The sequence below is a fragment of the Rhinoraja longicauda genome, chromosome 11, assembly GCF_053455715.1.
Source record: "Rhinoraja longicauda isolate Sanriku21f chromosome 11, sRhiLon1.1, whole genome shotgun sequence".
In the NCBI taxonomy this organism is placed as follows: Eukaryota; Metazoa; Chordata; class Chondrichthyes; order Rajiformes; family Arhynchobatidae; genus Rhinoraja; species Rhinoraja longicauda.
The window spans coordinates 41,380,807-41,405,553 of record NC_135963.1 but is presented as its reverse complement, the minus strand read 5'-3'; the positions used below and the strand labels follow the sequence as shown (position 1 = coordinate 41,405,553).

The following is a 24,747-nucleotide window of genomic DNA, read 5'->3' as shown; positions in this document are numbered from 1 at the left end:
CCCTATTTATTTCCAATGTAGAAGAATGGGGGCCAGTTCCATCGCTCACCAAAACTTAGATCTAAAGCTACTCCGACAACTACCTGCTTAACAACTCCTAGGCCTCTCAACCCCAAATCCACATCAACATCCAACAACCTACACCGCTATTGTGCAAGTATCTTTCCTGGTTTTCAACCCCAATGAGTTCTGTTAGAAAATATCACTCAAGAAGTGGTTGTACACGATCTTATTTTGTTGTGACACCCTTCACAGTTTGCTAATATATTTCTTAATTCATGCACGAGATCAATGTATACTTGGACTAACAGAATACGCACATTGCAAAACAGCACGAGTCAAGAGGAAGAAAATAGACTGGGCAGTGGGAAGAGAGGGGATAGTATGCATTAATTTCCAGCTAAGTCATAAACATGCAAAAACATGGAATTAGAAGTGACACTAGCAAGTTTGCAGATGACACAAAGCTGGGTGGCAGTGTGAACTACGAAGAGGATGTTAGGAGGTTGCAGGGTGACTTGGACAGGTTGTGTGAGTGGGCAGATGCATGGCAGATGCAGTATAATGTAGATAAATGTGAGGTTATCCACTTTGGCGGCAAAAACAAGCAGACAGATTATTATCTCAATGGTGTCAGATTAGGTAAAGGGGAAGTGCAACGAGACCTTGGTGTCCTTGTACACCAGTCACTGAACGTAAGCATGCAGGTACAGCAGGCAGTGAAGAAAGCTCATGGCATGTTGGCCTTCATAACGAGAGGATTTGAGTATAGGAGTAAAGAGGTCCTTCTACAGTTGTATAGGGCCCTGGTGAAACCACATCTGGAGTATTGTGTGCAGTTTTGGTCTCCTAATTTGAGGAAGGACGTCCTTGCTATTGAGGTAGTGCAGCGTAGGTTCACGAGGTTAATCCCTGGGATGGAGGGACTGTCATATGAGGAAAGATTGGAAAGACTGGGCTTGTATTCACTGGAGTTTAGAAGGATGCGAGGGAATCTTATAGAGATGTATAAAATTATAAAAGGACTGGACAAACTAGATGCAGGAGAAGTGTTCCCAATGTTGGGGGAGTCCAGAACCAGGGGGCACAGTCCAAGAATAAAGGGGAGGCCAATTAAAACTGAGGTGAAAAGAAACTTTTTCACCCAGAGTTATGAATTTGTGGAATTCTCTGCCACAGAGGGCAGTGGAGGCCAATTCACTGGATGAATTTAAAAGAGAGCTAGATAGATCTCTCGGGGCTAGTGGAATCAAGGGATATGGGGAGAAGGCAGGTACAGGTTACTGATTGTGGATGATCAGCCATGATCACAATGAATGGCAGTGCGGGCTCGAAAGGCCAAATGCCCCCCCTGCACCTATTTTCTATGTAGCCTAATGCTCATGCCCATGTTTGGTCCTTACCTTTCCCACAGAACTGGTAGGTCTTTGTAAAGATGTTAATCACACTGTGAGGGCTTCCCTTGGCTAGCTCTTCCCAGGGAGCTTTGCTCTTGTGTCCTTCCAATTGCAATTGAAGTGGCTGGTACCTCTCTGCTTCTTTCTGGAACTCTGCAACAGGGTGGGGAGGATTTGACACTTCTGCACAAAAATCCTTGTTTTTTAACCTTTGTGTTAATTTAGTTGGGTCTCTGGAACTTGGCTGACAATCCTCTTCTGAGAGACTTCCTTCACTCAGTAATGGCCCTTCACTGATTGAGCCCCCGCTGGAATTGGGGGAATCAAACTGATTCCTATCCTGACTGGGTTTTTGTAGGTTTTGCTCCAGCGCCTCAAGTGACCTCTTGTATGCATTTTCCCAGCTGACTTCATGGCACTTTTCAGGCCTCTTCGCTGAAAAGTTGTCACTCTGTGGCAGCTCACTAAGATTTTTGCACTCATGCAAATTGCCAGCCCCTGGCAGCTGATCAACATAGGCAGTGTGGCCCATGTTGGATCCTTGAATTCTCCAAATTCTGGATGAGGCATCGTCACCACCACCATCACGAACAGGTGGGCTGGCAAGCTTGGACCAGTGCCTGTCATCCCAAGTGGTCTGCAGGACATCGTGTTCAGAGTCCTGCATGATGCCATAGTTGATGCCAGCACCTGCCAGCTTTTTCGCTTCATTTTCGATCCTGTTGGACAGGGAGGCTGCTGTTGCTTTTAGCGCTTCAATGCGGTCGAGTTTGCTTTTGTATGGGATTGTAGCCTTATGCCCAGCTGCTGTATGATCATATAATGAGGAACCAGAGTGTGAGCACAGGAGGGAAGGCACTTGTCCTTTTGATGCAGCATCCTTCTTTGCTATTGTTTCAAAATCCCTGGAAAATCCCCTTCGGGGTTCCAGGTTTAGCAGGTGGGAGAAGAGATTACCCCCAGTGGAAAGATGAGCAACATGGGCTGTTGAATTGACCTGTTGAGAGGGTATCCAGGAGAGCTCCAAATGTTCACGTCTGGAAAAGAAATTAAGCGAAAGTGAGGTTTTAATAGCTCACCATGGTAGATTTGCATCCAAATAGAACATTCCTTTCTATATAAATAAGGCATCGTCACCACCACCATCACGAACAGGAAAATGCATACAAGCAGTTTCAGCTGCTCGACACCGACATGACCACAAAATCTAGTTGGAGACTTCAATGAAGTACGAAGAGTGCTGAAAAGTTAGGGGTTTAGTCCTTTTGATATCCTTTCAGATTCATATTAAAGATACATTATAGCAACACTTGAAAAACTATCTAAAGTTCTCTCAAAGATCCAATCAATATTTAATTGCACAATATCATTTGAAAAAGGCAACACTCTTATAACGACACATATGGATATCCTGGATGTCTGCCCACTTTCAGCTACATTTCCGATGTTAGCATAATGGATGCACCTTTAAAGTGTAGTTTAAGATCTCCAGTCCAATTCCAAAGGATGAAACAGCATTCAAATTGTAGATAAATTCAGCTTACTATAAAAACACCATCATCTCTTAACTGTGCCATTCAAAAATGTTACTTAGTTGCAATATTATGCTTTGAGAGCAAGTAAACTACAAAGCCATATTAAAAACATTTGTTGTATTTATAATTGAATTTGGTCTTATCATTGGCGTCATGAAGTTTCTCCTTGATTAGTTTCTGTTGGTATAGTAAACATTCAATCACTTGCTGGTGATGAAAATTGCTGCTCCAAGAAACAAACTTACTTAAATATCCCAATTTCATCCCTCCAATCCATTTCTTCACTATCTATACAACTGTTAGTGGGTTTCAAAACCAGAGAGACAATCTCCATAAATCATCTGCAAGGCCATAAGTGGCTTCATAGTGACAATTTGTCCATGAAATACTCTAATCTGCACTCAGGTTCTTTGTTAATTTATTATTCGTACTCTTCATACACCACAGCATACTGCTTGTATCTTCTCACTTGAAAGTCTACAGCCTTCAAAGTTGACATCATTCAGTCACTGAACATGATGTACTCACAAGTCATTGCAATTTTGCCTGTGTCACTTGCCCCCATAGAAAGGCTGTCCCTGATGATAAATTGCTTCTTGAATATGTCAATTCCAATAGATAAACAGCTATAAGTTGTTCTTCTAGCTACATGTCACATGAACAATCAACGGAAGAGAAGGCATGGGTCACCTTGGAGTTTAGAAGAATGAGGGATGATCTTACTGAAACACAAAAAATCCCAAGGGACCACAACAGGGTAGATGTCAAGATGTTTTCACTAGTGGGAGAATCTCAAACAATGGGTCAAGGTTTCAAGATAAAGGGCTGGTCATTTAAAACCAAAGGTACGTGGACATTTCTTCTCACATATATAGGGTGGTGAATGCCTGATATTCTCCTCCCCAGAGATTTGTGGAGGTAACTCATTGGAAGTTTTATTAAATCATAGGTAAATGAATTTCTCAAAAATGCAGGGCTGTGGAGTCGGAGTCGTGGAGTCAGAGTAATTTTGGCGCCGCTGGAGTCGGATACACAAGAAATCAAGAAGTCGGAGTCGGGTGTTTTGGGTATCGACTCCACAGCCCTGGATTGGAGGATTGAGGGTTATGGGATCTGGCACAGAGAAGGTTAGATCAGTTACACTCATGTCGATTGGCAGGGTAAATGTCATGGGCTAGAGGGCCTTCTTTCTATTGAGAGGTGACTGAAAAGCCAGCATTTGCACTTTCATTTTTTCTACTATAATGAAGAGACCATTATTAGATCAAGTTTTTCAGCTGTTAATAAAAATTCAATACTGCAAGTACTGGAAAACTAAAATAAATACTGAAAATGCTGGAAATAGTCAGGTCAGGCAGCATCTGAGGCAGCGCCCTGACATCATGGGTGGGTTTCCAATAGTTTTTGCTTTATTTCAAACTTTTCAACTAAGTTCGGCTTCAGATGTGTGACTACATCATATTCAATGATTCTGTGAATGATGACAATTTAAGATTGTAGCCTTTCAAGTAAGAAGATACAAGCAGCTGTGGTGTACGAAGAGTATGAATAATGAATTAACAAAGAACCCAAGTGAAAATGAGTGTATTGAATGGACAAGTTGTCACTTTATTGGCCCTAGTTTACATCAATGGTAACTAATTAATTATTGAGTTAAAAATGTTAAAAAAAACACAGGCCGGATCAACAAATGCTTTTTAAAAATTGATAAAATACATCTCTTGATGGTCCTGAACACATCATCAGTGATGAAACCTGGAGTCATTAGGTGTTTTGGGTCTTTCAACATCAGATACCCTCGCCCGGTCGACCCAGCCGTGGTTGATCAGACCACGACTTGTGTTCAGATGGCATTCGCTCCTCTCCTGATCCAGAGCCATCTTGAGGCTTTCTCCGCTGCCTCTGTGGTGACTCTTGATGACTCTTCTCTCCATTCCGGTGATGCCCAGTGCACTCAAGGCTTTGTAGAGCGATTGCCCTGCAAACCCTCTGCAGCTAACCTCGATGGGAATACACCTTGCCTTCCAGCCCTGCTTATGGCAGTCTATGACCAGCTCTTCGTACTTGGTCTTCAAATAGATCTTGACTGCGCTCCACAACTGAAGCATATATCTGCAACTCAGTTTTGCTTCCTCCTTGTGCAAGAAATTTAAACATATCCCAGGCATCCTTAACCTCAAATGTAATTTTAAAACCACTATATGCCAACTAGGAAGCAATTTTCTTTCCAATTCACTGGGTAATCTATTTTGCAAATTCTGCAGTTTTGAATTGTGAGTTTTTATGTTTCGATTTCACAGACAAACTGATGCACAAGGCAGTGTCATTTAACAGAACTGATCTGTAGATACAACTTGACACAATTTATCAAGAATACCCATTCATTTGTCATACCAAGTGATTTTGAAACGAATAGAGTGTCTGTTTAAAAAAAAACACAGCCTGCCACATCGCCACACGTTGTTCAGTGCACAATGCCAAAATTCATTAGCACCAGCAAACCTTTCCTGGAAACTCACTAAAGAAATGGTATGTAGTTTGCAGAAATTAACAGATACTCTTTGTGAGCATGTTTTACCAAATGTTTGCATAGAACTCCCCAACACAATGTTTTAGATGGTGAGTCAATAACTGCTCTGCATACCAACTGCTGTCTAATAAAAAGAATCAAAAAACTTGCATTTAATTCAGTCAAATATATTTACGCACTTCATATATCAATGACAATCAAAATTTGATTGTGAACTGCACAGCCCAAATTGGTTGCAGAATGGTTAACCAAAGGCTGGATCAAAGAGGTATGTTTACGGGGTTATAAACAGATGCAAACAATAAGTCTTTAATGTGATTGCATGAGGTTTTTTTTTTAATGTCAACAGGCAGACATCATCATTAGTCCATTAAATATTGTAATCCATGTTAGAGGTAATGGACACAATGAAAAAAAACTTCTTTCTAACATCTAGCATCCACCCCTGTGTATTTAATAACCTTTTTCAACCATGCCGAAGCTGTCCTATTCATAATTTACCAAAGGGAATCTGTTCTTCAGTACGCTGCTTGAACCTGCTCGTGCCTCACCTGATCTGCTGTTGAAGCTTTGCCTGTAATTTCATAACTTCCAGACTCGAATATTAAAATGCATTACAGGCCAGATTCCTGTCCTGCGCTGTCTATGAAACATCTTACTGAATACTCAAGAACCTTTATTCTAATTCAGTACCAGCCCAACCACCATTCATTTGTTTGCGGACCTACACCCACTCTTAAGTCAAGGGTTTTAAAGCATGAAAGGCTGAGGAAGTAGCAGGAGAAAATAGAGGCAAAGATTTAGCAAAGGTATTCCAGAATGTGGCCTAGGCAGTTGAAGGAACAGCCACTGGAGAATAGGAGATCACTGAATACTTAGAGATGTTGAATACTAGAATGAGGGAGTCCTCTGCCACAATGTCAGATGCCATCTTGCATCTGGGTTTCAACATTCAATGGCCAAAAAAATGCTGTTTCACACCAACTATCCGGTAACAGCAAACCACGCATTTACAAAGGCCTGCCCATTTTAGCATTTACTAATTATCTGGTTATAATTCAAATATACAGCACAAACACTATTATTCTGTGCACGATGGATACACATTGGTCATAGGTTTTGTAAGCCAATCTTTTGATGAACTATCCTAAAATTTATGCTGCAAAGTGTTGCTCGACGATGACCACAAATGTCTGAAAATATTTGATCTTCAAGCATGTGAAAGTTATTAATTTTGTTAACTTCCATTTTCTGCATGTTACTGTGCTGAATATTTTCATTAAAAAACCTGCAACAAAAGTTCAATGTTTGTAAATGTGATACTCTACGAAGTGAAAGAAGTTGTGAAAGTGAAAGAAAGTAACTTGGCTGTTGATAAGTAGAAGAGAAATGATTTTAAGGGAGATATGTTATTTACAAAAATAAAAAATTGTAAAAGCATTTACAAATACAGTGAATCTTAAAGGGCTGCACTGGGGTTTTATGGCATATCTCAAAGTTGCTAAAATGAAAAATATGGTCAAGTATAGAGAAAAATAACAATGACTTGGAGGATGATAGTCACTGCGGACGTTCTGAAAATAAATAACAAGATACAGTATCACTGTAGCCTAGGAGGTATATAAAAGATGAATGACATCAGCATAAACTAATTAATTAGGATTCTTCAGTCTTAGAGAAAAAATAACATAGGTGCAGGAATAGGCCATTCGGCCCTTTGAGCCAAGACCGCCATTCAATATGATCATGGCTGATCATCTAAAATTAGTACCCCCATATTTTTCCCCATATCTCTTGATTCCTTTAGCCCAGGGGTGTCACACTCATTTTAGGTCACGGGCCGGAATGGGGGAAATGTGACTTCATACGGGCCGGATCAGTTGTGTGCGTGCTCCCACAGCTTTTGTTGCCTTCGTTTTATCAACCTGCTCTCATGTGTCTCAGTCTCTGCTATAACTACAAAGTGTTTCACTTTGCAAATTTTGTTTCTTATGAAGAAGATGGCCTAGCAAGCATTACTTTTATGATTGGTTTCTAGGCCCTAGATGGAGTGGATGTAGAAATAATGTTTCCAGTAATAGGAGAGTCTATGACCAGAATAAAATATCATCAGAATAAAAGGTCATACATTCAAAATGGAGATGAGGAGGAATGGGTGGTGAATCTATGCAATTCATTGCTACAGGCAGCGGTGGAGGCCACGACATTGGGTATTTTTGAGGCAGAGATTGATGTCTTGATTAGGTTACAGGGAGAAAGAATGTGGTTGAGGGAGAAAATAGATCAGCCATGGTTGAATGGCAAAGTAGACTTGATAGGCTAAATGGCATAATTCTGTTCCTCTGTCTTATAGTCTTCCTACAGTGTTTATGTTTTTCCCACAATGGGCTGGCTGGGCGGTGAACAGCCAAACAGCAGCTACCTGGTGAAAAATGGTTTGTCCATCATCTCACCTGAAGGTCCCGCTCCCCATCCTTCTCCTTATGTCTTTCTTCTTTCCCCTCACATCCTCTCCCCTCACCTCTCATGTCCTTCTCTACCCTCACCTTCTCCCTCACCTGCCCTCTCCCATTCCTCAACCTATCCCTTCTCTCATCCCCACTTCCTTCCTTCCAACTATTCCCCCACTGCCCTCCCTTACTTCATCCTCTTTCCTTATCTTGTCCCTAAATCCCCTCCCCTCATCCCTAAACACCATTTATTTTCCCATCTGCTCCCTTCATCACCCCTCCCTCCCTACTTCCTTTCTTTACCACCTACTCCACTCCCTCGACACCCTCTCTTCCCATCCTCATCCCTAAAACCCCAGCTTCCCTCATCTGCTCCCCCTCCCCTTCCTTTACCACCACCTTCTCCCTTCTCTTCCCTATTCCTGCATAACTACCAGCATGTCTTCACATCCCACCTAACCTTAACCCAAACCCAGAGCCCCCACCCTGGAGAGCAGCTCAAATTTTGGATCGCTGGTCCAAAACTTCCGTGCATTCACAGTGCAAGGACTTCCCACCAGCCTCCATCCATGCACTCACCTGGGTCTCAGGTACATGGTGACGGTCTCTGTGGCGGCAGCCCAAGCACAACAACGCTGAGACCCCCCACCTTCCCCAGAGCCGGCCCCTTCCTGCCCACGTCACCGCATGGCCAGATATGGGCGTAGCTTCCACTCACCCCCGGGAGCTGGGGAGTGGGGAGGTGACGACTGCAGATTGGCCTTGTATTTTCCTTCTGCGCAAAATGTATATTTCCTGCGAGTTTAAGCGGTCATGGAGCTCACTTTCTGTGTATAATCTAACAGCGCTGGCTTTTCCCCAAATCATCACGCGGGCCGGAGTGGACCCCTTCGTGGGCCGGATGCAGCCCGTGGACCGCTAGTTTGGCACCCCTGCTTTAGCCCGAAGAACTAAATCTAACTCTCTCTTGAAAACATCCAGTGAATTGGCCTCCACTGTCTTCCGTGGCAGAGAATTCCACAGATTCACAACTCTCTGGGTGAAAAAAGGATTTTCCTAATCTCAGTCCTAAATGGCCTACCCCTTATTCTTAAACTGTGACCCCTGGTTCTGGACTCCCCCAACATCGGGAACATTTTTCCTGCATCTAACCTGTCCAATCCACTTAAGAATTTTATATGGTTCTATACAAGATCCCCTCTCATCCTTCTAAATTCCAGTGAATACAAGCCCAGTCGACCCATTCTTTCGTCATATGTCAGTCCCGCCATCCCGGGAATTAACCTGGTGAACCTACGCTGCACTCCCTCAATAACAATAATGTCCTTCCTCAAATAAGGAGACCAAAATTACACAAAATACTCTGGGTGCAGACTCATCAGAGCCCTGTAGAACTGCAGTAGGACCTCCTTGCTCCTAAACTCAAATCCTCTCGCGATGAAGGCCAACATGCCATTCGCTTTCTTCACTGCCTGCTGTACCTGAATGCTTACTTTCAGTGACTAATATACAAGCACACCCAGGTCTTGTTGCACCACCCCGTTTCCTAATCATTCACCATACAGATAATATGTAAGAAGGAACTGCAGATGCCAATTTAAACTGAAGACAAAAAGCCAGGGTAACTCAGCGGACAGGCAGCATCTTTGGAGAGAAGGAATGGGTGACGTTTCGGGTCGAGACCTTTCTTCAGACTGGTTAGGGATAAGGGAAACAAGTGATCTTGACAGTGACGTGTAGAGATAAAGAATGATGAATGAAAGATAATAGACAATAGACAATAGGTGCAGGAGGAGGCCATTCGGCCCTTCAAGTCAGCACCACCATTCAATGTGATCATGGCTGATCATTCTCAATCAGTACCCCGTTCCTGCCTTCTCCCCATACCCCCTGACTCCACTATCCTTAAGAGCTCTATCCAGCTCTCTCTTGAATGCATTCAGAGAATTGGCCTCCACTGCCTTCTGAGGCAGAGAATTCCACAGATTCACAACTCTCTGACTGAAAAAGGTTTTCCTCATCTCAGTTCTAAATGGCCTACCCCTTATTCTTAAACTGTGGCCCCTTGTTCTGGACTCCCCCAACATTGGGAACATGTTTCCTGCCTCTAACGTGTCCAACCCCTTAATAATCTTATACGTTTCGATAAGATCTCCTCTCATCCTTCTAAATTCCAGTGTGTACAAGCCTAGTCGCTCCAGTCTTTCAACATATGATAGCCCCGCCATTCCGGGAATTAACCTAGTAAACCTACGATGCACGCCCTCAATAGCAAGAATATCCTTCCTCAAATTTGGAGACCAAAACTGCACACAGTATTCCAGGTGCGGTCTCACTAGGGCCCTGTACAACTGCAGAAGGACCTCTTTGCTCCTATACTCAACTCTTGTTATGAAGGCCAACATTCCATTGGCTTTCTTCACTGCCTGCTGTACCTGCATGCTTCCTTTCAGTGACTGATGCACTAGGACACCCAGATCTCGTTGTACGTCCCCTGTTCCTAACTTGACACCATTCAGATAATACTCTGCCTTCCTATTCTTACCACCAAAGTGGATAACCTCACACTTATCCACATTAAACTGCATCTGCCATGCATCCGCCCACTCACACAACCTGTCCAAGTCACCCTGCAACCTCATAGCATCTTCCTCACAGTTCACACTACCACCCAGCTTTGTATCATCTGCAAATTTGCTAATGGTACTTTTAATCCCTTCATCCAAGTCATTAATGTATATTGTAAATAGCTGCGGTCCCAGCAGCGAGCCTTGCAAAAAAGTAACAATGATAAAAGAAACAGGCCATTGTTAGCTGTTTGTAGGTTGAAAATGAGAAGCTGGTGCTCCATTCTATGCTCCCTGGTCCAATCTCTCCCGACCTATGTCCAAGATACCTCGCATGCCCTTCGTCTCTTTAATGACTTTCACTTTCCGAGGCCCTGTTCCCTCATCTTTACCATGCACATTCAGTCACACTACACCTCCATCCCCCACCCAGAAAGCCTTAAAGCCCTCCGTTTCTTCCTCAACCACAGAACCATCCAATTTCCCTCTACTCACACTAGCAGAGCTGGTCCTCGCCCTCAACAACTTCTTCTTCAACAACTCTCGCCCTCAACAACTCCTCCCACTTCCTCCGAGTCCAAGGCGTAGCTATGGGCACCTGCATGGGCCCCCAGCTTTGCCTGCCTCTTGATGCTGGTTTAAACTGAAGATAGACGCAAAAAGCTGGAGTAACACAGTGGCACAGGCAGCATCTCTGGAGAGAAGGAATGGGTAACGTTTCAGGTCGAGACCCTTCTTCAGACTAGTTTGGGATAAGGGAAAGGAGAGATATAGACGGTGATGTGTAGAGATAAAGAACAATGAATGAAAGATATGCAAAAAAGTAACAATGATAAAGGAAACAGGCCATGATTAGTAGGATGAAAATGAGAAGCTCATGTACCTTGGGTGGGGGAGGGATAGAGAGAGAGAATGTCGGGGCTACCTGACAAACCATACAATTTCCCTCTACTAACACTAGCGGAGCTGGTCCTCACCCTCACCCACTTCATCCAAGTCAAAGGCGCAGCTATGGGCATCCGCATGGGCCCCAGCTATGCCTGCCTCTTTGTAGGAACAATCCCTGTTCCAGGTGTACACCGGCCTTATCCCCGAACTCTATCTCCGTTACACTGATGTCTGCATCGGTGCTACCTCCTGCGTCCATGCAGAACTCATGGACTTCATCAAGTTCTCCACCAATTTTCATCCTGCACTCAAATTTACTTGGACCATCCCCGACACCTCCCTCCCCTTTTTTGATCTCCCAGTCTCCATCAGAGGAAATAGACTAATGACTGACATCTATTACAAACTCACTGACTCCCACAACTATCTCAACTACACTTCTTCCCATCTTGCTTCCTGCAAAGATTCTATCCCCTACTCCCAATTCCTCAATCTACGCCACATCTGCGCCCAAGATGAGGTGTTCCATACTGGGACATCTGAGATGTCCTCATTCTTTAGGGAACGAGGGTTCCCCTCTCCCACCATAGATGAGGGCTTCGCTCGTGTCTCCTCGGTACCCCGCAGCTACGCCCTTGCTCCCCCGAGTCACAACAGAGGCAGAGTCCCCCTAGTCCTTACCTTCCACCCAATCAGCCATTGCATACAACACATAATCTCTGAAATTTCCGCCACCTCCAACAGGCTCCCACCACTAGCCACATTTTCCCATCTCCACCCCTTTCCGCCTTCTGCAGACCGTTCCCTCAGCAACTCCTTGCTTAGCATCCCTTCCCACCCAAACCACCCCCTCCCCAGTTACCTTCCCCTGCAACCACAGAAGATGCAACACCTGTCGCTATACCTCCTCCCTCGACTCTGTCCAGGGACCCCGACAGTCCTTTCAGGTTAGGCAGAGGTTCACTTGCACCACCTCCAACCTCATCTACTGTATCCTTTGTTCAAGATGTGGACTCTTATACATCGGCGAGATGTATACACAGACTGGGCGATCGTTTTGCGCAATACATTCGTTCAGCTCGCCTGAACCTACCTGATCTCCTAGTTGCTGGACACTTTATTTCTCCTTCCCATTCCCACACAGACCTTTCTGTGCTAAGTCTCCTCCATTGTCAGAGTGAGGCGAAATGTAAATTGGAGGAATAGCATCTCATATTTCGCTTAGTCTGCTTACAGCCCAGTGGTATGAATATTGATTTCTCTCACTTCAGGTAGCCCTGGCATTCCCTCCAGCTTTTTGTGTCTACCATTCAAATAATAATCTGCCTTTCTGTTCATACTACCAAAGTGGATAACCTCACATTTATCCACATTATACTGCATTTGTCATGCATCTGCCCACTCACCCAACCTAACCAAGTCACCCTGCAGCCTCATAGCATACTCATCGCAGCTCCCACTGCCACCCAGTTTTGTGAGCTGCGATGAGGTTGCAGTGTGGCCCCCCCCCCTCACCCACTCAACCCCCCTTGCCCCCCCTCCCCCCCCACTCACCCAGTCCATCCCCCCCTACTTCCCTCAACCCCTTTCCCCCCCCCCCCCCCCCCACCCACTCTTTGGGGCTCTCCGGCACTTCATCCCCCCTCAGCCCCCCCGCCCCTCAACCCCCCCCTCCTCTCAGGGGCTCCCACGGCCCCCCCCCCCCCCCCCCACACTCCATTCACCCACTCCGATTGTCCGGGGCACTCCTGCCGGGCAGGAGTGGGGACTACATCTCCCAGCAGGGGGCTCCGTGGCGTGCGGTGCGCACAAGATGGCGGAGCGGGAGGAGGAGGAGAGCGGCTAGTTAACTGGGGTCCCTGCACCGAGCCTTGCGGCACCCCATTAGTCACTACCTGCCATTCTGAAAAGGACCCTTGAATTCCTACTCTTTGCTTCCTGTCTGCCAACCAGTTCTCTACCCTTGTCAATGCCCTACCCCCAATACCATGTTTTATAATTTTGTGTAATCTCTTGTGTAGGACCTTGTCAAAGGCTTTTTGAAAGTCCATATACACCACATCTACTGGCTCTCCCTTATCCATTTTACTTGTTACAGCCTCAAAACATTCCAGAAGATTAGTCAAGCATGATTTCCCCTTCCAAAATCCATGCTGACTTTGACCGATCCTGTCACTGCTTTCCAAATGCACTGCTATAACATCTTTAATAATCGACTCAAGCATTTTCCACACTACCGATGTAAGGCTAATTGGTCTATAATTCCCTGTTTTCTCTCTCCCTCCTTTCTTAAAAAATGGAGTTACATTGGCTACCCTCGTCTTGGAGGCATCTTAGAAAGGAAGAGGCACAAGCTTACATAAACTTCAATACTTTGCTATCCAGGCAGCAGAACGACATGACAAAGGACACCATACCTGACCTTATTTAATAAGCAGATGGCCGAGACCAAGTAGCAAAAATTCACTCAGTCAACTCAAGTCATTATGTTTGTGACAGAGAACAGAGAACAGAGATAAGTTGGAAAGAGGTCTCAGTTTTCCTTCAACAAAGTTTGGATTAAAGATGGCTGGAAAATTAAAGACGTAATAAATACTTGATAAACAAAGGAACAATAAGGGCGATGTGTGACTATTCCATGAATGTTATGTACAAGAGAATTTATAGTTTATGTTAATTTGAGCAGCATTGGTTGCAATATGTAAAATGAAACATGCAAAATGCATCTTACCGGCCTGGAGCCTGCCGAGACTCCGAGAGAGACATGTCACTACTCGAAGAGGCACTGAGGGGACGATCCTGTCCTTTATTCTCTTTGTCAGATTCTCCTGAAGGCTGATAGATGGTCTTTGGCTGAAAAAATGAGCAAAAATATTTTAAAGATCTAACACTATTAAAACTGCCAAAGGGAATCTTTTGCTAGCATACCATTCATGACAAACAAATATTTGTACTCAAGTTGTTTGGCCATTTATACCAGACTGTCCTCAACAAAAGAGCCTTATGAAAGAAGTCTGAAGTTGATTTGCTAAAATTGAGAGCATCTATTCAGCTAACTCTGCCACCATCTTTTTAGATCCACTTACCAGCTTAAATTAGAATAGTAGTGCCCCAACCCTGATTCTCAATCCTAGTTTTTTTGTACCTCTAAATTTGGTGCAACGCCAATTTACTAGTAATGACAGCCCACCCAGGCCATGCTAACATAAAATGTTTCCTCTTCACCAAAAAGTCTTTGAATGCACGTTATCTAAATTTATTCATTCTGTAATTTCACATATGAAACTCTCCAATCAAGGTTCTGATTTACCACAGCACTAAAGTGGCTGTAATCAAAATTATCATAAACAAACCTGGCAATAGTTGACTAAACATGTTAAGTTGAAAACATGCTCAAAACTTTAATTATGAGCCTTATGCTATCAAGAGATAACTTATAATTGTTTGCACTCTTTTCTATATCTGCATCTAAACTCAGGAATTCCCTCTACCCTAACCTCTAAAATTCTCCTGAAAATCAAGCATATTTTAATATGTAAGCCCTCGCAATAACAGATATCTACCTGTGTAGGAAGGAACTGCAGATGCTGGTTTAAATCGTAGACACAAAAAGCCCGAGTAACTCAGCAGGACAGGCATCTCTTGAGAGAAGGAATGGGTGACATTTCGGGTCGAGACCCTTCTTCAGACTGGTTAGGGATAAGGCAGTGACTAGTGGGGTGCCGCAAGGCTCAGTGCTGGGACCCCAGTTATTTACAATATATATTAACGATTTAGACAAGGGAATGAAATGTGACATCTCCAAGTTTGCGAATGGCACAAAGCTGCGTGGTAGTGTGAGATACGATGAGGATGCTATGAGGCTGCAGGGTGACTTGGATAGGTTGCGTAAGTGGGCAAAGCATGGCAGATGCAATATAATGTGGATAAATGTGAGGTTATGCACTTTGGTGGCAAGAACAGGAAGGCAGATTATTATCTGAATGTTAGACATAAAAAGCTGGAGTAACTCAGCGGGACAGATGCAGCCTGTCCCGCTGAGTTACTCCAGCTTTTTGTGTTTATTGACGGATTTCTATATAACAGATTTTGGTTATAGTGGACTGAGGCTCCCATTGCACCACATACCCACTTCTGCCAGTCACCCAATGAGCTTGCGCCACACAGTTTTTCCGGTTGGGGGAGTGAAGTGTGCAAGTAGCAAGGCAGTGGCTCGAGTACCGGGCCTGTCCCTGGCTTACTGCGTGTGGGCCCGCGGCTCAGCGGTAGCCAGCCTGTGAATTTCTGCTTGTTTATTGTGACACACGTGAAATTAATAAACCAATAACTCAGGTCTTCCTCCATAGTCAATTAACTCTTCTACTCTTCATTATAAGCTGAATTGAGGAAATGTTTTAATTACAATACAAAATGGCACATTTATTTTGAAAGGTTACCTGTTTCTCCTCTGGTACTGATTGGTTGGGAAGCGGCTCATTAAATTTAGCTAGCTCAGTTACACATTTTGTAAAAGTCTCCTGTAAATATTTTTGGCATATGGGTTCTGGCCTGGACTTTGAAAAGGCTTCTTTTTGTTTCCTATAGAGCTCTTGCAGTCGTTTGTTCTTTTGTTCCATTGCTTCCTTCTGAGCTTTCTTCTCTTCTGTCTGCCTCTTCTTCCTTTCTGTTTGTTGCCTGGCAATAAATTGCCTTACCTCCTCTGCATCATAATGTCTCAATCTCTTCAGCTGCATTTCAGTGCTCAGGCTAGACTTCTCTTGCTTTCGCTTAGTTGGGCTCACACTTCTTGAGAAGGCATGGCCTTCTGTAGTCCGTTTGCCACCTTCTAAATTTGCTGAATCTTTCCGAGCTTCCTCAAGCTGAAGGTCATCTAGTATCTCTCTAACTTCAGCTGGCAGCACATGTGCATTCTGCACTTCAAGCTTGTTTTGGCCTTCTTCCTTTCTCCATTCATCCTCCAAAGGCTGCTTGGCTGAGCGGGTCTCAGAACTTGCTGGCCTCGATTTTCTGGAAGCTTCGAGCCCATGCTCAGGATCCACTCTCGCGGCATTTACTATATAGGGCACGAAAACAAGAACAACTTATCTTCAAGCAAAATGAAAAGGTTAGGAACCTTTTAACTTTAGGAATAGAATTCAGAGGTTTACAATCATGTTATTCAACTCCAAAATTATGTTCAGAAGTTACAAAATTAGGTCTGGCTATCTCGTATCAAACTGCTGGAACAGGAAAAAAAGATTCTAACATGGGATTCAATTACAGCGTTTCATGTACATATCACTGGTGCACAAAATATGGCACTATACTAATACTATATTTCTGCGACAAAGCAAGTTTTCTTAATCTGAATTGGTTATATTGTGATTGATGAATTACGGAACATTAATTGTGCTACTTGGGCCACTTTGGTTTTCATGCAATCGTGTTTGGGAGACCTGTTTAAATCTGTACTTTGAAGGCAACTATAGCCTTTCTGCTACTATGTAACTTTCTATAATGCAAGGTTTCTGAGGAACATGACTAACGAATTGCAGCCGACCTGCCTGTATTCGAATATTTCAAATCTTGAAATTGCTGAGCGAATAAGCAGTCAAATCTAACTGCAGTTCCTAATAAACTCTCAAATTCATTTCAAAATCAAATCACTTCTGAATTCAACTTTACCCATTGCAAGATATTCAAATTCCTAAAATCAGAATCAAAGTGCCCAGAATCATGACCTTTAGCCCACCATATTCATATTGACCATCAATTAACCATGTATATTAACTGTAATAAAATAAAAATCTGTAGTGTTGGGTCAGGTCATGCAGATAAAGGCCAACAGCTCCAAACAGCAGATAGATATGTAGGGAATGGATGTGGATTACATGCAGGCAAGTAAGAGTTGGCCTTGGCATCATGTTCAGCACAGATATTTTCCTTGTGCTGTACTGTTCTACATTTTAGAATCTGTGATGTTCAGTTTTTGCAACTAAAGTTCTGGACTCCAGCATGTAACTCCTCACTTATTGACCAAAAGACCAAATTTGTCCGTTATTTTGATGCTTTCCATGGCACAAATACCACCTTGCTGAGATTTACACTGGGAATATTGCCATTGGAATCCAGTGCCAGGACAAAAGAATATCCTCCCAGCAACTCCTCTCAGCACCCCACAGTAATTTCAAGGCAAAGATATTTTGCGAATTATCTTTTTTTTGCATTAATTATTTTGTTTATGCGTGTGTTTTACATTGTTCTTTAAAAATGTTTTACTTTTTAATGTGCCTCAATTTTCATAGTTTTTAAATGCCTTTGAATGTCAGGAACATTAAAAAAAAATTACACCTTTTGCAGTCAGCAAAACCTTGCCAGGGAATTATTTTGGCAGTCGATGAGTCAGGTAATTATAAAAGCAGGTAGACACAAAATGCTGGAGTAACTCAGCGGGACAAGCAGCATCTCTGGAGAGAAGGAATGGGTTACGTTTCGGGTCGAGACCCTTCTTCAGACTTCTAACAGCACTCAGGATTAAAATGAAGTAGTAATATTCTATGCTATAATTACTTTTGTCTAGCGTCATGTGTACTGAGGTACAGTGAAAAGCTTCTTTGTTGCGAGCTATCCTGTCAACGGAAAGTCTACACATGATTACAATCAAGCCACCCATGGATACAGGATAAAAGGAATATTGTTTAGTGCTAGATGAAGTCTAGTAAAGTCGAATTAAAGATAGCCCAAGGGTCTCCAGTGAGGTAGATGGTAAGTCTGGACCACTCTTTAGTTGGTGATGGGATGGTCCAGTTGCCTGATAACAGCTGGAAAGAAACTGTCCCTGAAACTGGAGCTAGACGTTTTCACACTTCTGCACCTCATGGCTGATGGGAGAGGGGAGAAGACGGAGTGTCAGGGGTGAGACTCGTTCTTGATTTATGCTGATGGTCTTGCCGAGCGAGGCAGCTTGAAGTGTAGATAGTCAATGGAAGGGAGGTTGGTTTGGGTGATAGTCTGGACTGCGTCCACAATTCTCTGCAATTTCTTGCTGTCTTGGATGGAGCTATTCCCAAACCATGCTGTGATGTATCACGATAAAATGCTTTGTACGGCGCATCTGTAGAAGTTGGTGAGAGTTGTTGGGGGCATACTGAACTTCCTAACCCCTCTAAGAAGAGACATTTGTGTGCTTTCTTGGCTGTTGCTTCAATATAGCTGGTCCGAGACAAGTTACTGATGATGTTTGTTTATTTGTTGTTTGTCATGTTTGTTGCTCAAGTACAACTTCACGCCATTCAATGCATTTGAAAGGCAAGACTTGAAACTTGGATGCAGGCATTGACATACCAGCGACCTGGGTGTTCTGCACCAAGAGGAAAGCACAGCCCATAAGATAGGGTCTTCTGATTTGGTGAAATACAGGGGATCTTGACGGCAGGCGAGACAGATAATAGAACCATGACCATCTGCTTTTGTAATTGTCCAATGGGTTAGAATTCCCTCAGTTTATTTGAGTAAACTATAACACCATGACGTAGGAAGCTACTGACGTGGGCAAACAAGAGGGCAACTGGTGATGGGGACTGACACAGCTTCCTCCAAGAGCAAAGGTTCAGAAAGCTGTGTTGCCTGACCAGAGCAAGTTTCTGACATAAACTCAGGGCTGAAGGGGAACTATCCAGCTGCCATAGTACAAATAGCGGCGAATGACATCAGTGGGACAAAAACAATTCTGCCTGGCACCAAATTAAGAAACAGAACCTCAAAAGGTGCATTATTAACCATCCAAAATTAACTCAGGTATTTGTTTCTCAAATCCTAAGTAACCTATCTCAAAGATTGATCTGGCAGAATTGATTTTGATTTATACAACACTGGCACCAGTCCTGTAAAAAGTGTGAGCTGCATGATTGGGACAGTCTACAACTGAACAGTACAGAGGCGAGTGTTCAAGTGAATAAGGTAAGATTTTAAAATGAGTATCGGGGGCAAGGAATTGAGCTGCATAGATGGGCGGCATGGTGGCAGTTGCTGCCTTACAGGGAATGCAGCGCCGGAGACTCAGATTCGATCCTGACTACGGGCGCCGTCTGTACGGAGTTTGTACGCTCTCCCCGTGACCTGCGTGGGTTTTCTCCGAGATCTTCGGTTTCCTCCTAACTCCAAAGACGTGCAGGTTTGTAAGTTAATTGGCTGGGCAAATGTAAAAATTGTCCCTAGTGTGTGTAGGATAGTGTTAGTGGGCGGGGATCGCTGGGCGGTGCGGACCCGGTGGGCCTAAGGGCCTGTTTCTGTGCTGTATCTCTAAATCTAAAATCTAAAAAATAAATCTAAAAAAATCAGACTAGAATCATGCAAGATTAAGTTTTACTATGGGGAATGATAAACGGTAACAGGAAGGGAGTGTACAAAGTGTAAAATAAATCAGTGGAAACCAATATTGGTTACAGAAATGACCAAAGGACAAAACTATAGGCTCTGTATCCGAATACGATTTCAAAACCATTACGGAGACATAGGTACATGGTGGTACATGGTGATAAAGGTTAGAACCCATATGTTGAAGGGTTCCTAATTAATGAAGAAATTGTAAAACCAGAGGGAGGGATAGTGGGCGGGGCAGCAGATAAGGGGAGAGAAAAGGAAAAACAAGGGAAAGAGCAGTAAAGTCCTATTGTTGCAATATAACAGCTTACTTTTATCTGTCTCTTTCCTAGCACAATATTCCCAACTGTCTTTTTCTTCTTCCCCTCCTCTTCTTCCTCAACCCTCCCATATACTCCTCGTCCCTTCCTCCCTTTTGGATCTCTTTCCAGGGGCTCTTACAGCCTTGCAGTATCCTAGGCAGCAAGAAGTTAAAATATCATTATCAATATCTACATTCCATGGACACCAGTAAATCAAGGAAGTCTGTCTGGATGGAAATAAGGAGCAAAAATGCATTTCATTGGAATTCATATCTTTTGCTATTAATACACAAACAAAACTGCTTTCATTTTAGAAATATCAGTGAGATCCCTTTGGTGCAGCACAAAACTTTGCAATTTTTAGAACTGTTATTTAATAAAGCTCTTAAATGATTAGTTGCAGGATACCTCCATTATTACCGTCTTTACATGCAATTCAAAATGCTCTTTGGGCTGTGATATTGAAGGGTGGGAGGTGAAATTGCATGAAAAAATGAATGATATCAACAACTCACAATTATGAACCATTCTCAATGTTAATCATGGGATATTTTGTTAAGGCATGCTGGGAATTCTATCTTGATTTTACTTTAAATGGGTCTCATATCTCAAAGTAAAAACACACCACAACAAAGTCAACTGCAGCCCAGTTATGGTCTTGACTGCATAGACAGCATTAATGGACACCACTTCATTAATAAATATTGGTCAACATAATCAAAAGCAGTAACTGAGAATGGAAGATTAGAGCACTGGTCAGTACTCACTAGGTGTGGCATTCCTATTTTTCCTGACTTTTGAATCAGTGTCCACCTTATTTTCAGTTATCATCTTTGGTGCAGGTCCCAGAACCATTTTTACTAGTTTCTGGCCTTCACGCCATGAAGCTGTGCTGATAATATGGGCACCTGAAATTTTTTAAAAAAGAACAGTTAGACATTTATCATATTTAGAACAGTCTACACAAGTCTTCAAAGAACATCCTTGTGGATGAAAGCAAAGTATTAAAATGCCACTCCGTAAAATATAATGGTAAGCAGGGTGATCTCCCAGGAATAGATTTAACCTAAAGCTATCAGCATTTTCATCATATCCAACCACCTGTTAAGAGGCTGATTTTGGGCAGCCAAGGACATCAATTGGATTATATTCAATAATAATTGAATATTATTATTGTTGAATCGGGTGCACAGATCGGTGGAGTTGCTGGGCTCGAGGGGAGGGGGGGGAGTGGGGTGGGGGGGGAGGCAGGAGGGGAGGGAGCGAGTGGAGGGGTAGGGGAGGAGGGGGAGTGGGGGGAAGTAGGGGTGGGGAGGAGGGGAGGGGGCTGAATGGATGAGGGGGGAAGGAGTGAGTGAGTGAGTGGGGGAGGGAGTGGGTGACTAGGGGGGTGGAGGAGGGGGAGGATGGAGTGGGTCAGTGGGGAGGGGATGGAGTGGGTGAATATGGGGAGGGGGGGTGGAGTGGGTGAGTGGGGGGATGGAGTGGGTGAGTGGGGGGGATGGAGTGGTTGAGTGGGGGGATGGAGTGGGTGAGGGGGATGGAGTGGGTGAGGGGGATGGAGTGGGTGAGGGGGATGGAGTGGGTGAGGGGGATGGAGTGGGTGAGGGGGATGGAGTGGGTGAGGGGGATGGAGTGGGTGAGGGGGATGGAGTGGGTGAGGGGGATGGAGTGGGTGAGGGGGAGGGGGGATGGAGTTGGTGAATGGAGGGGAGGGGGGATGGATTGGGTGAAAGGGGGGATGGAGTGGGTGAGGGGGGATGGAGTAGATGAGGGTGGGGTGGAGTGTGTGAGTGGGGGGGGGGGATAATGTGGGTGAGTGGGGGGGAAGGGAGGGGGGATAGAGTGGGTGGGGGGGGAAGGGAAGGGGGATAGAGTGGGTGAGTGGGGGGGAGGAAGGGGGATGTAGTGGGTGAGAAGGGAAGGGGGAAGTCGGGGAGGGGAGGATGCTACACCAATGCAGGAGAGCTTTGGGCCCAATGGATGTCCTCCGGATCAGCGTGAGCGCGGTTCGGGGAGGGTTGCCATTTTGTGTTCAGCTCCGGCACGTCTGCAGTTGGGGGAGGGTTGCCATGTTGTTTTCAGCTCCGGCGCGTCCGCAGTTGGGGGAGGGTTGCCATGTTGTTTTCAGCTCCGGCACGTCTGCAGATGGGGGAGGGTTGCCATGTTGCTTGCTGCTCCGGCACGTCTGCAGTTGGGGGAGGGTTGCCATGTTGTTTTCAGCTCCGGCGCATGCGCAGTTGGGGGAGGGTTGCCATTTTGTGGCCACACTCTCGATCTCCCCACTCTGATTGGTCGCCGGCGCGTCCTGATTTGCTCCTGCTGCTCACTCCCATGTGGGGTCCATTGATTGGTTCCGACCCCCCACTCAACGCTCGATTGGTTCGGCTCCCTTTAGTGGGGGGAGCGCTGCCCCCCCTCCGCTCTGATTGTTTGCCGACAAGTCCTGATTTGCTCCTGCCGTTCACCCCCACGTGGAGTCCATTGATTGGCTACAACCTCCCGCTCGACCTCTTTATTTTACATAAGATCTTTATTTCCTTGAGATTCATTTCATTTTTTTTAAAAAGCAACTTATTTTAAAGAAAGGGTGAATGGGAGGGGGGGTGTGAGTGTGCGAGACCACCACGAGAGGCTTTGGGTCCACACGGCTCACTCTAGCTGCAGCGCTGGCTCCACGGGGCCGAGGTGAGTGGCATCCTCTCCCCTTCCCTGTCCCCCCCCCCCGCCTACCCCGGGAGACACTCCCCACCCGGCCGCCCATTTTTGGGAAAGACCTCAGATCCCTCTCGGCCTTTTTATTCTACATAGCATGTTTATTTCATTGCTTCTTTTAAAAAAAATAAAATAATTTATTTTAAAGAAGAAATGTGATTTTCCCAAGTCACAATGGAAACCCTACGAGGAATAGGCGCAAATGCTTTATTTTACATGGGATCTTTATTTAATTGAGATTCTTTTTTTTTTTTTTTTAAAGAAAAAGCACGATTTTCCTTGGTCACAATGGAAACCCTATGAGGAATGGGCCCAAGGGGCCACTTGGTTTAGTTGAGGATAAAAGTGAGAAACTATATTGCAGATAAATAAAATACTTTGGTTAAACCACATTTGGAACATTGTGTGCAGTTCTGTTCATCACTGTATAGAAAGGATGTGGTGGCTTTGGAGAGGATGCAAAAGGGATTCACCAGGATGTAGACTAGATTGGAGTGAAATACCTACAAGGAGAGACTTGTCAAACTTAAATTGTTTCTCCGGAGTGTCAAAAGGATGAGAAGTATAGATAAGTTAGATAATAAGTCTATTTTCCCCCAGGGTGGAAATATCAAATACTAGGGGACATAGATTTAAGGTGAGAGAGAAGATGTTTAAAGGAGATGCATGAGGAAAGTTTTTTGTTTATTGTGGTAGATGCCTGGAACGTGCTGCCTAAGGAGGTAGTAGAAGTTAATATGATAGCTTCAGCTAAGCACATAGGCATTCAGTTAAGCACATGAACAGGCAGGGAATAGAGGGATATGGATCATGTACTGGCAGAAGGGATTAGTCAGAATTGCAACATGGTTGATGCAGACATGGTGAACCAAAGGGCAAGCTTTTTTCCAATGTTTATTACAGCTTGGCCCAAACACGGACCAAGGAGCTGAAATGTTGAGATAAATTGGAATGTTAAATGCTACTAATTGCAGCCAGAATGCGACGTTAAGGTGTCTTAATAAAATTGAAGGTAATGGGTATCAAGGGGAAATACTTTAATGATTGGAGCAATGCAAAGCAAGATGGTTGTCATGACTGCACACCCGTCTAAGTTTCAAGCCTTGCTGAATTAGAAAAATATTGTTGCTCCTTCAGTTTCGATGGATTTAAAAATCCTGGAACTCCCTGTCCATGACTGCCGCAAGAGTATAAATCTAGATTAATTAGAGATGTTTTAAGAGGTTCGCCACCAGAGGAATAAATGGTGATATTGACATTAATACCCACATCCCATAAGTGCTGGAACATCCAATTCCTGCCAATGAATTGCTTGAGAAAATAATTTACAGAGATTGGTATAATAGCAAGAAGCATTTAAAGCCTAGCCTGTGCATGCATTAAGGCTGGAGGCTATTTTTAGCAGGTGGTAAGCCATCCATAAATGGTGGCATGCACTTCAGCCAATACCCTCCCCCAGTTTTATTTTTCAGAGACAGGATATGCTCACTGCTGCTGGCTGTCACTATATTTAGCTGGGAGACTTAATTCCATGCATGTTTGTTCATTAGTGCTTACTCCACAAAATCTAGTATGACAAGCAAAGAATACTTATTAGGATCAAGGCAGCCTTGGGAGGAGCTGCACCCCGCTTTTAACAGGCCTTAGTTTAGAAGGAATTATATATTACTATGCATGCCAATAGGTGATGTACACTAAAGCTTCAATACTCTGGAATTTGCATTGCAGTCCCTGTATGGCAAAGGAAATGCTTTGAGATAAAATCAAAATTGTACACAATACCAATTGTAATCCCAAAGACTGATAATTCTAATAAAATCCCTTTACTCTTGCAAACAAATCCTTTCACAATAAAAATTACCAACCTCTTGTTGCATCTGCACTTTGGCTTTCAATGGAGTACAAGGATACCCAGTCCTTTTGAACAGTTTCAGAAACTATCACCATAAAAAAAAGTACCCTTTTGCTTCATGTAACAAAATGGATGACCTCACATTTTTTA

The 24,747-nt window shown here is 44.0% G+C and overlaps 1 protein-coding gene across 2 annotated transcripts in view; it reads right to left on the bottom strand.

Moving 5' to 3' along the window:
* The window catches only part of cep350 (centrosomal protein 350), a 130,040-nt gene that overhangs the window by 76,920 nt on the left and 28,373 nt on the right, over nt 1-24,747 (bottom strand). For both annotated transcript variants that reach the window (XM_078407457.1, XM_078407458.1), the window contains exons 9-12: nt 20,798-20,938; nt 15,804-16,420; nt 14,099-14,220; nt 1,404-2,434 (exon numbers count right to left, since the gene is read on the bottom strand). In XM_078407457.1, the coding sequence (XP_078263583.1) occupies nt 1,404-2,434; nt 14,099-14,220; nt 15,804-16,420; nt 20,798-20,938 (1,911 nt within the window). The remainder of the gene's footprint in view (nt 1-1,403; nt 2,435-14,098; nt 14,221-15,803; nt 16,421-20,797; nt 20,939-24,747) is intronic.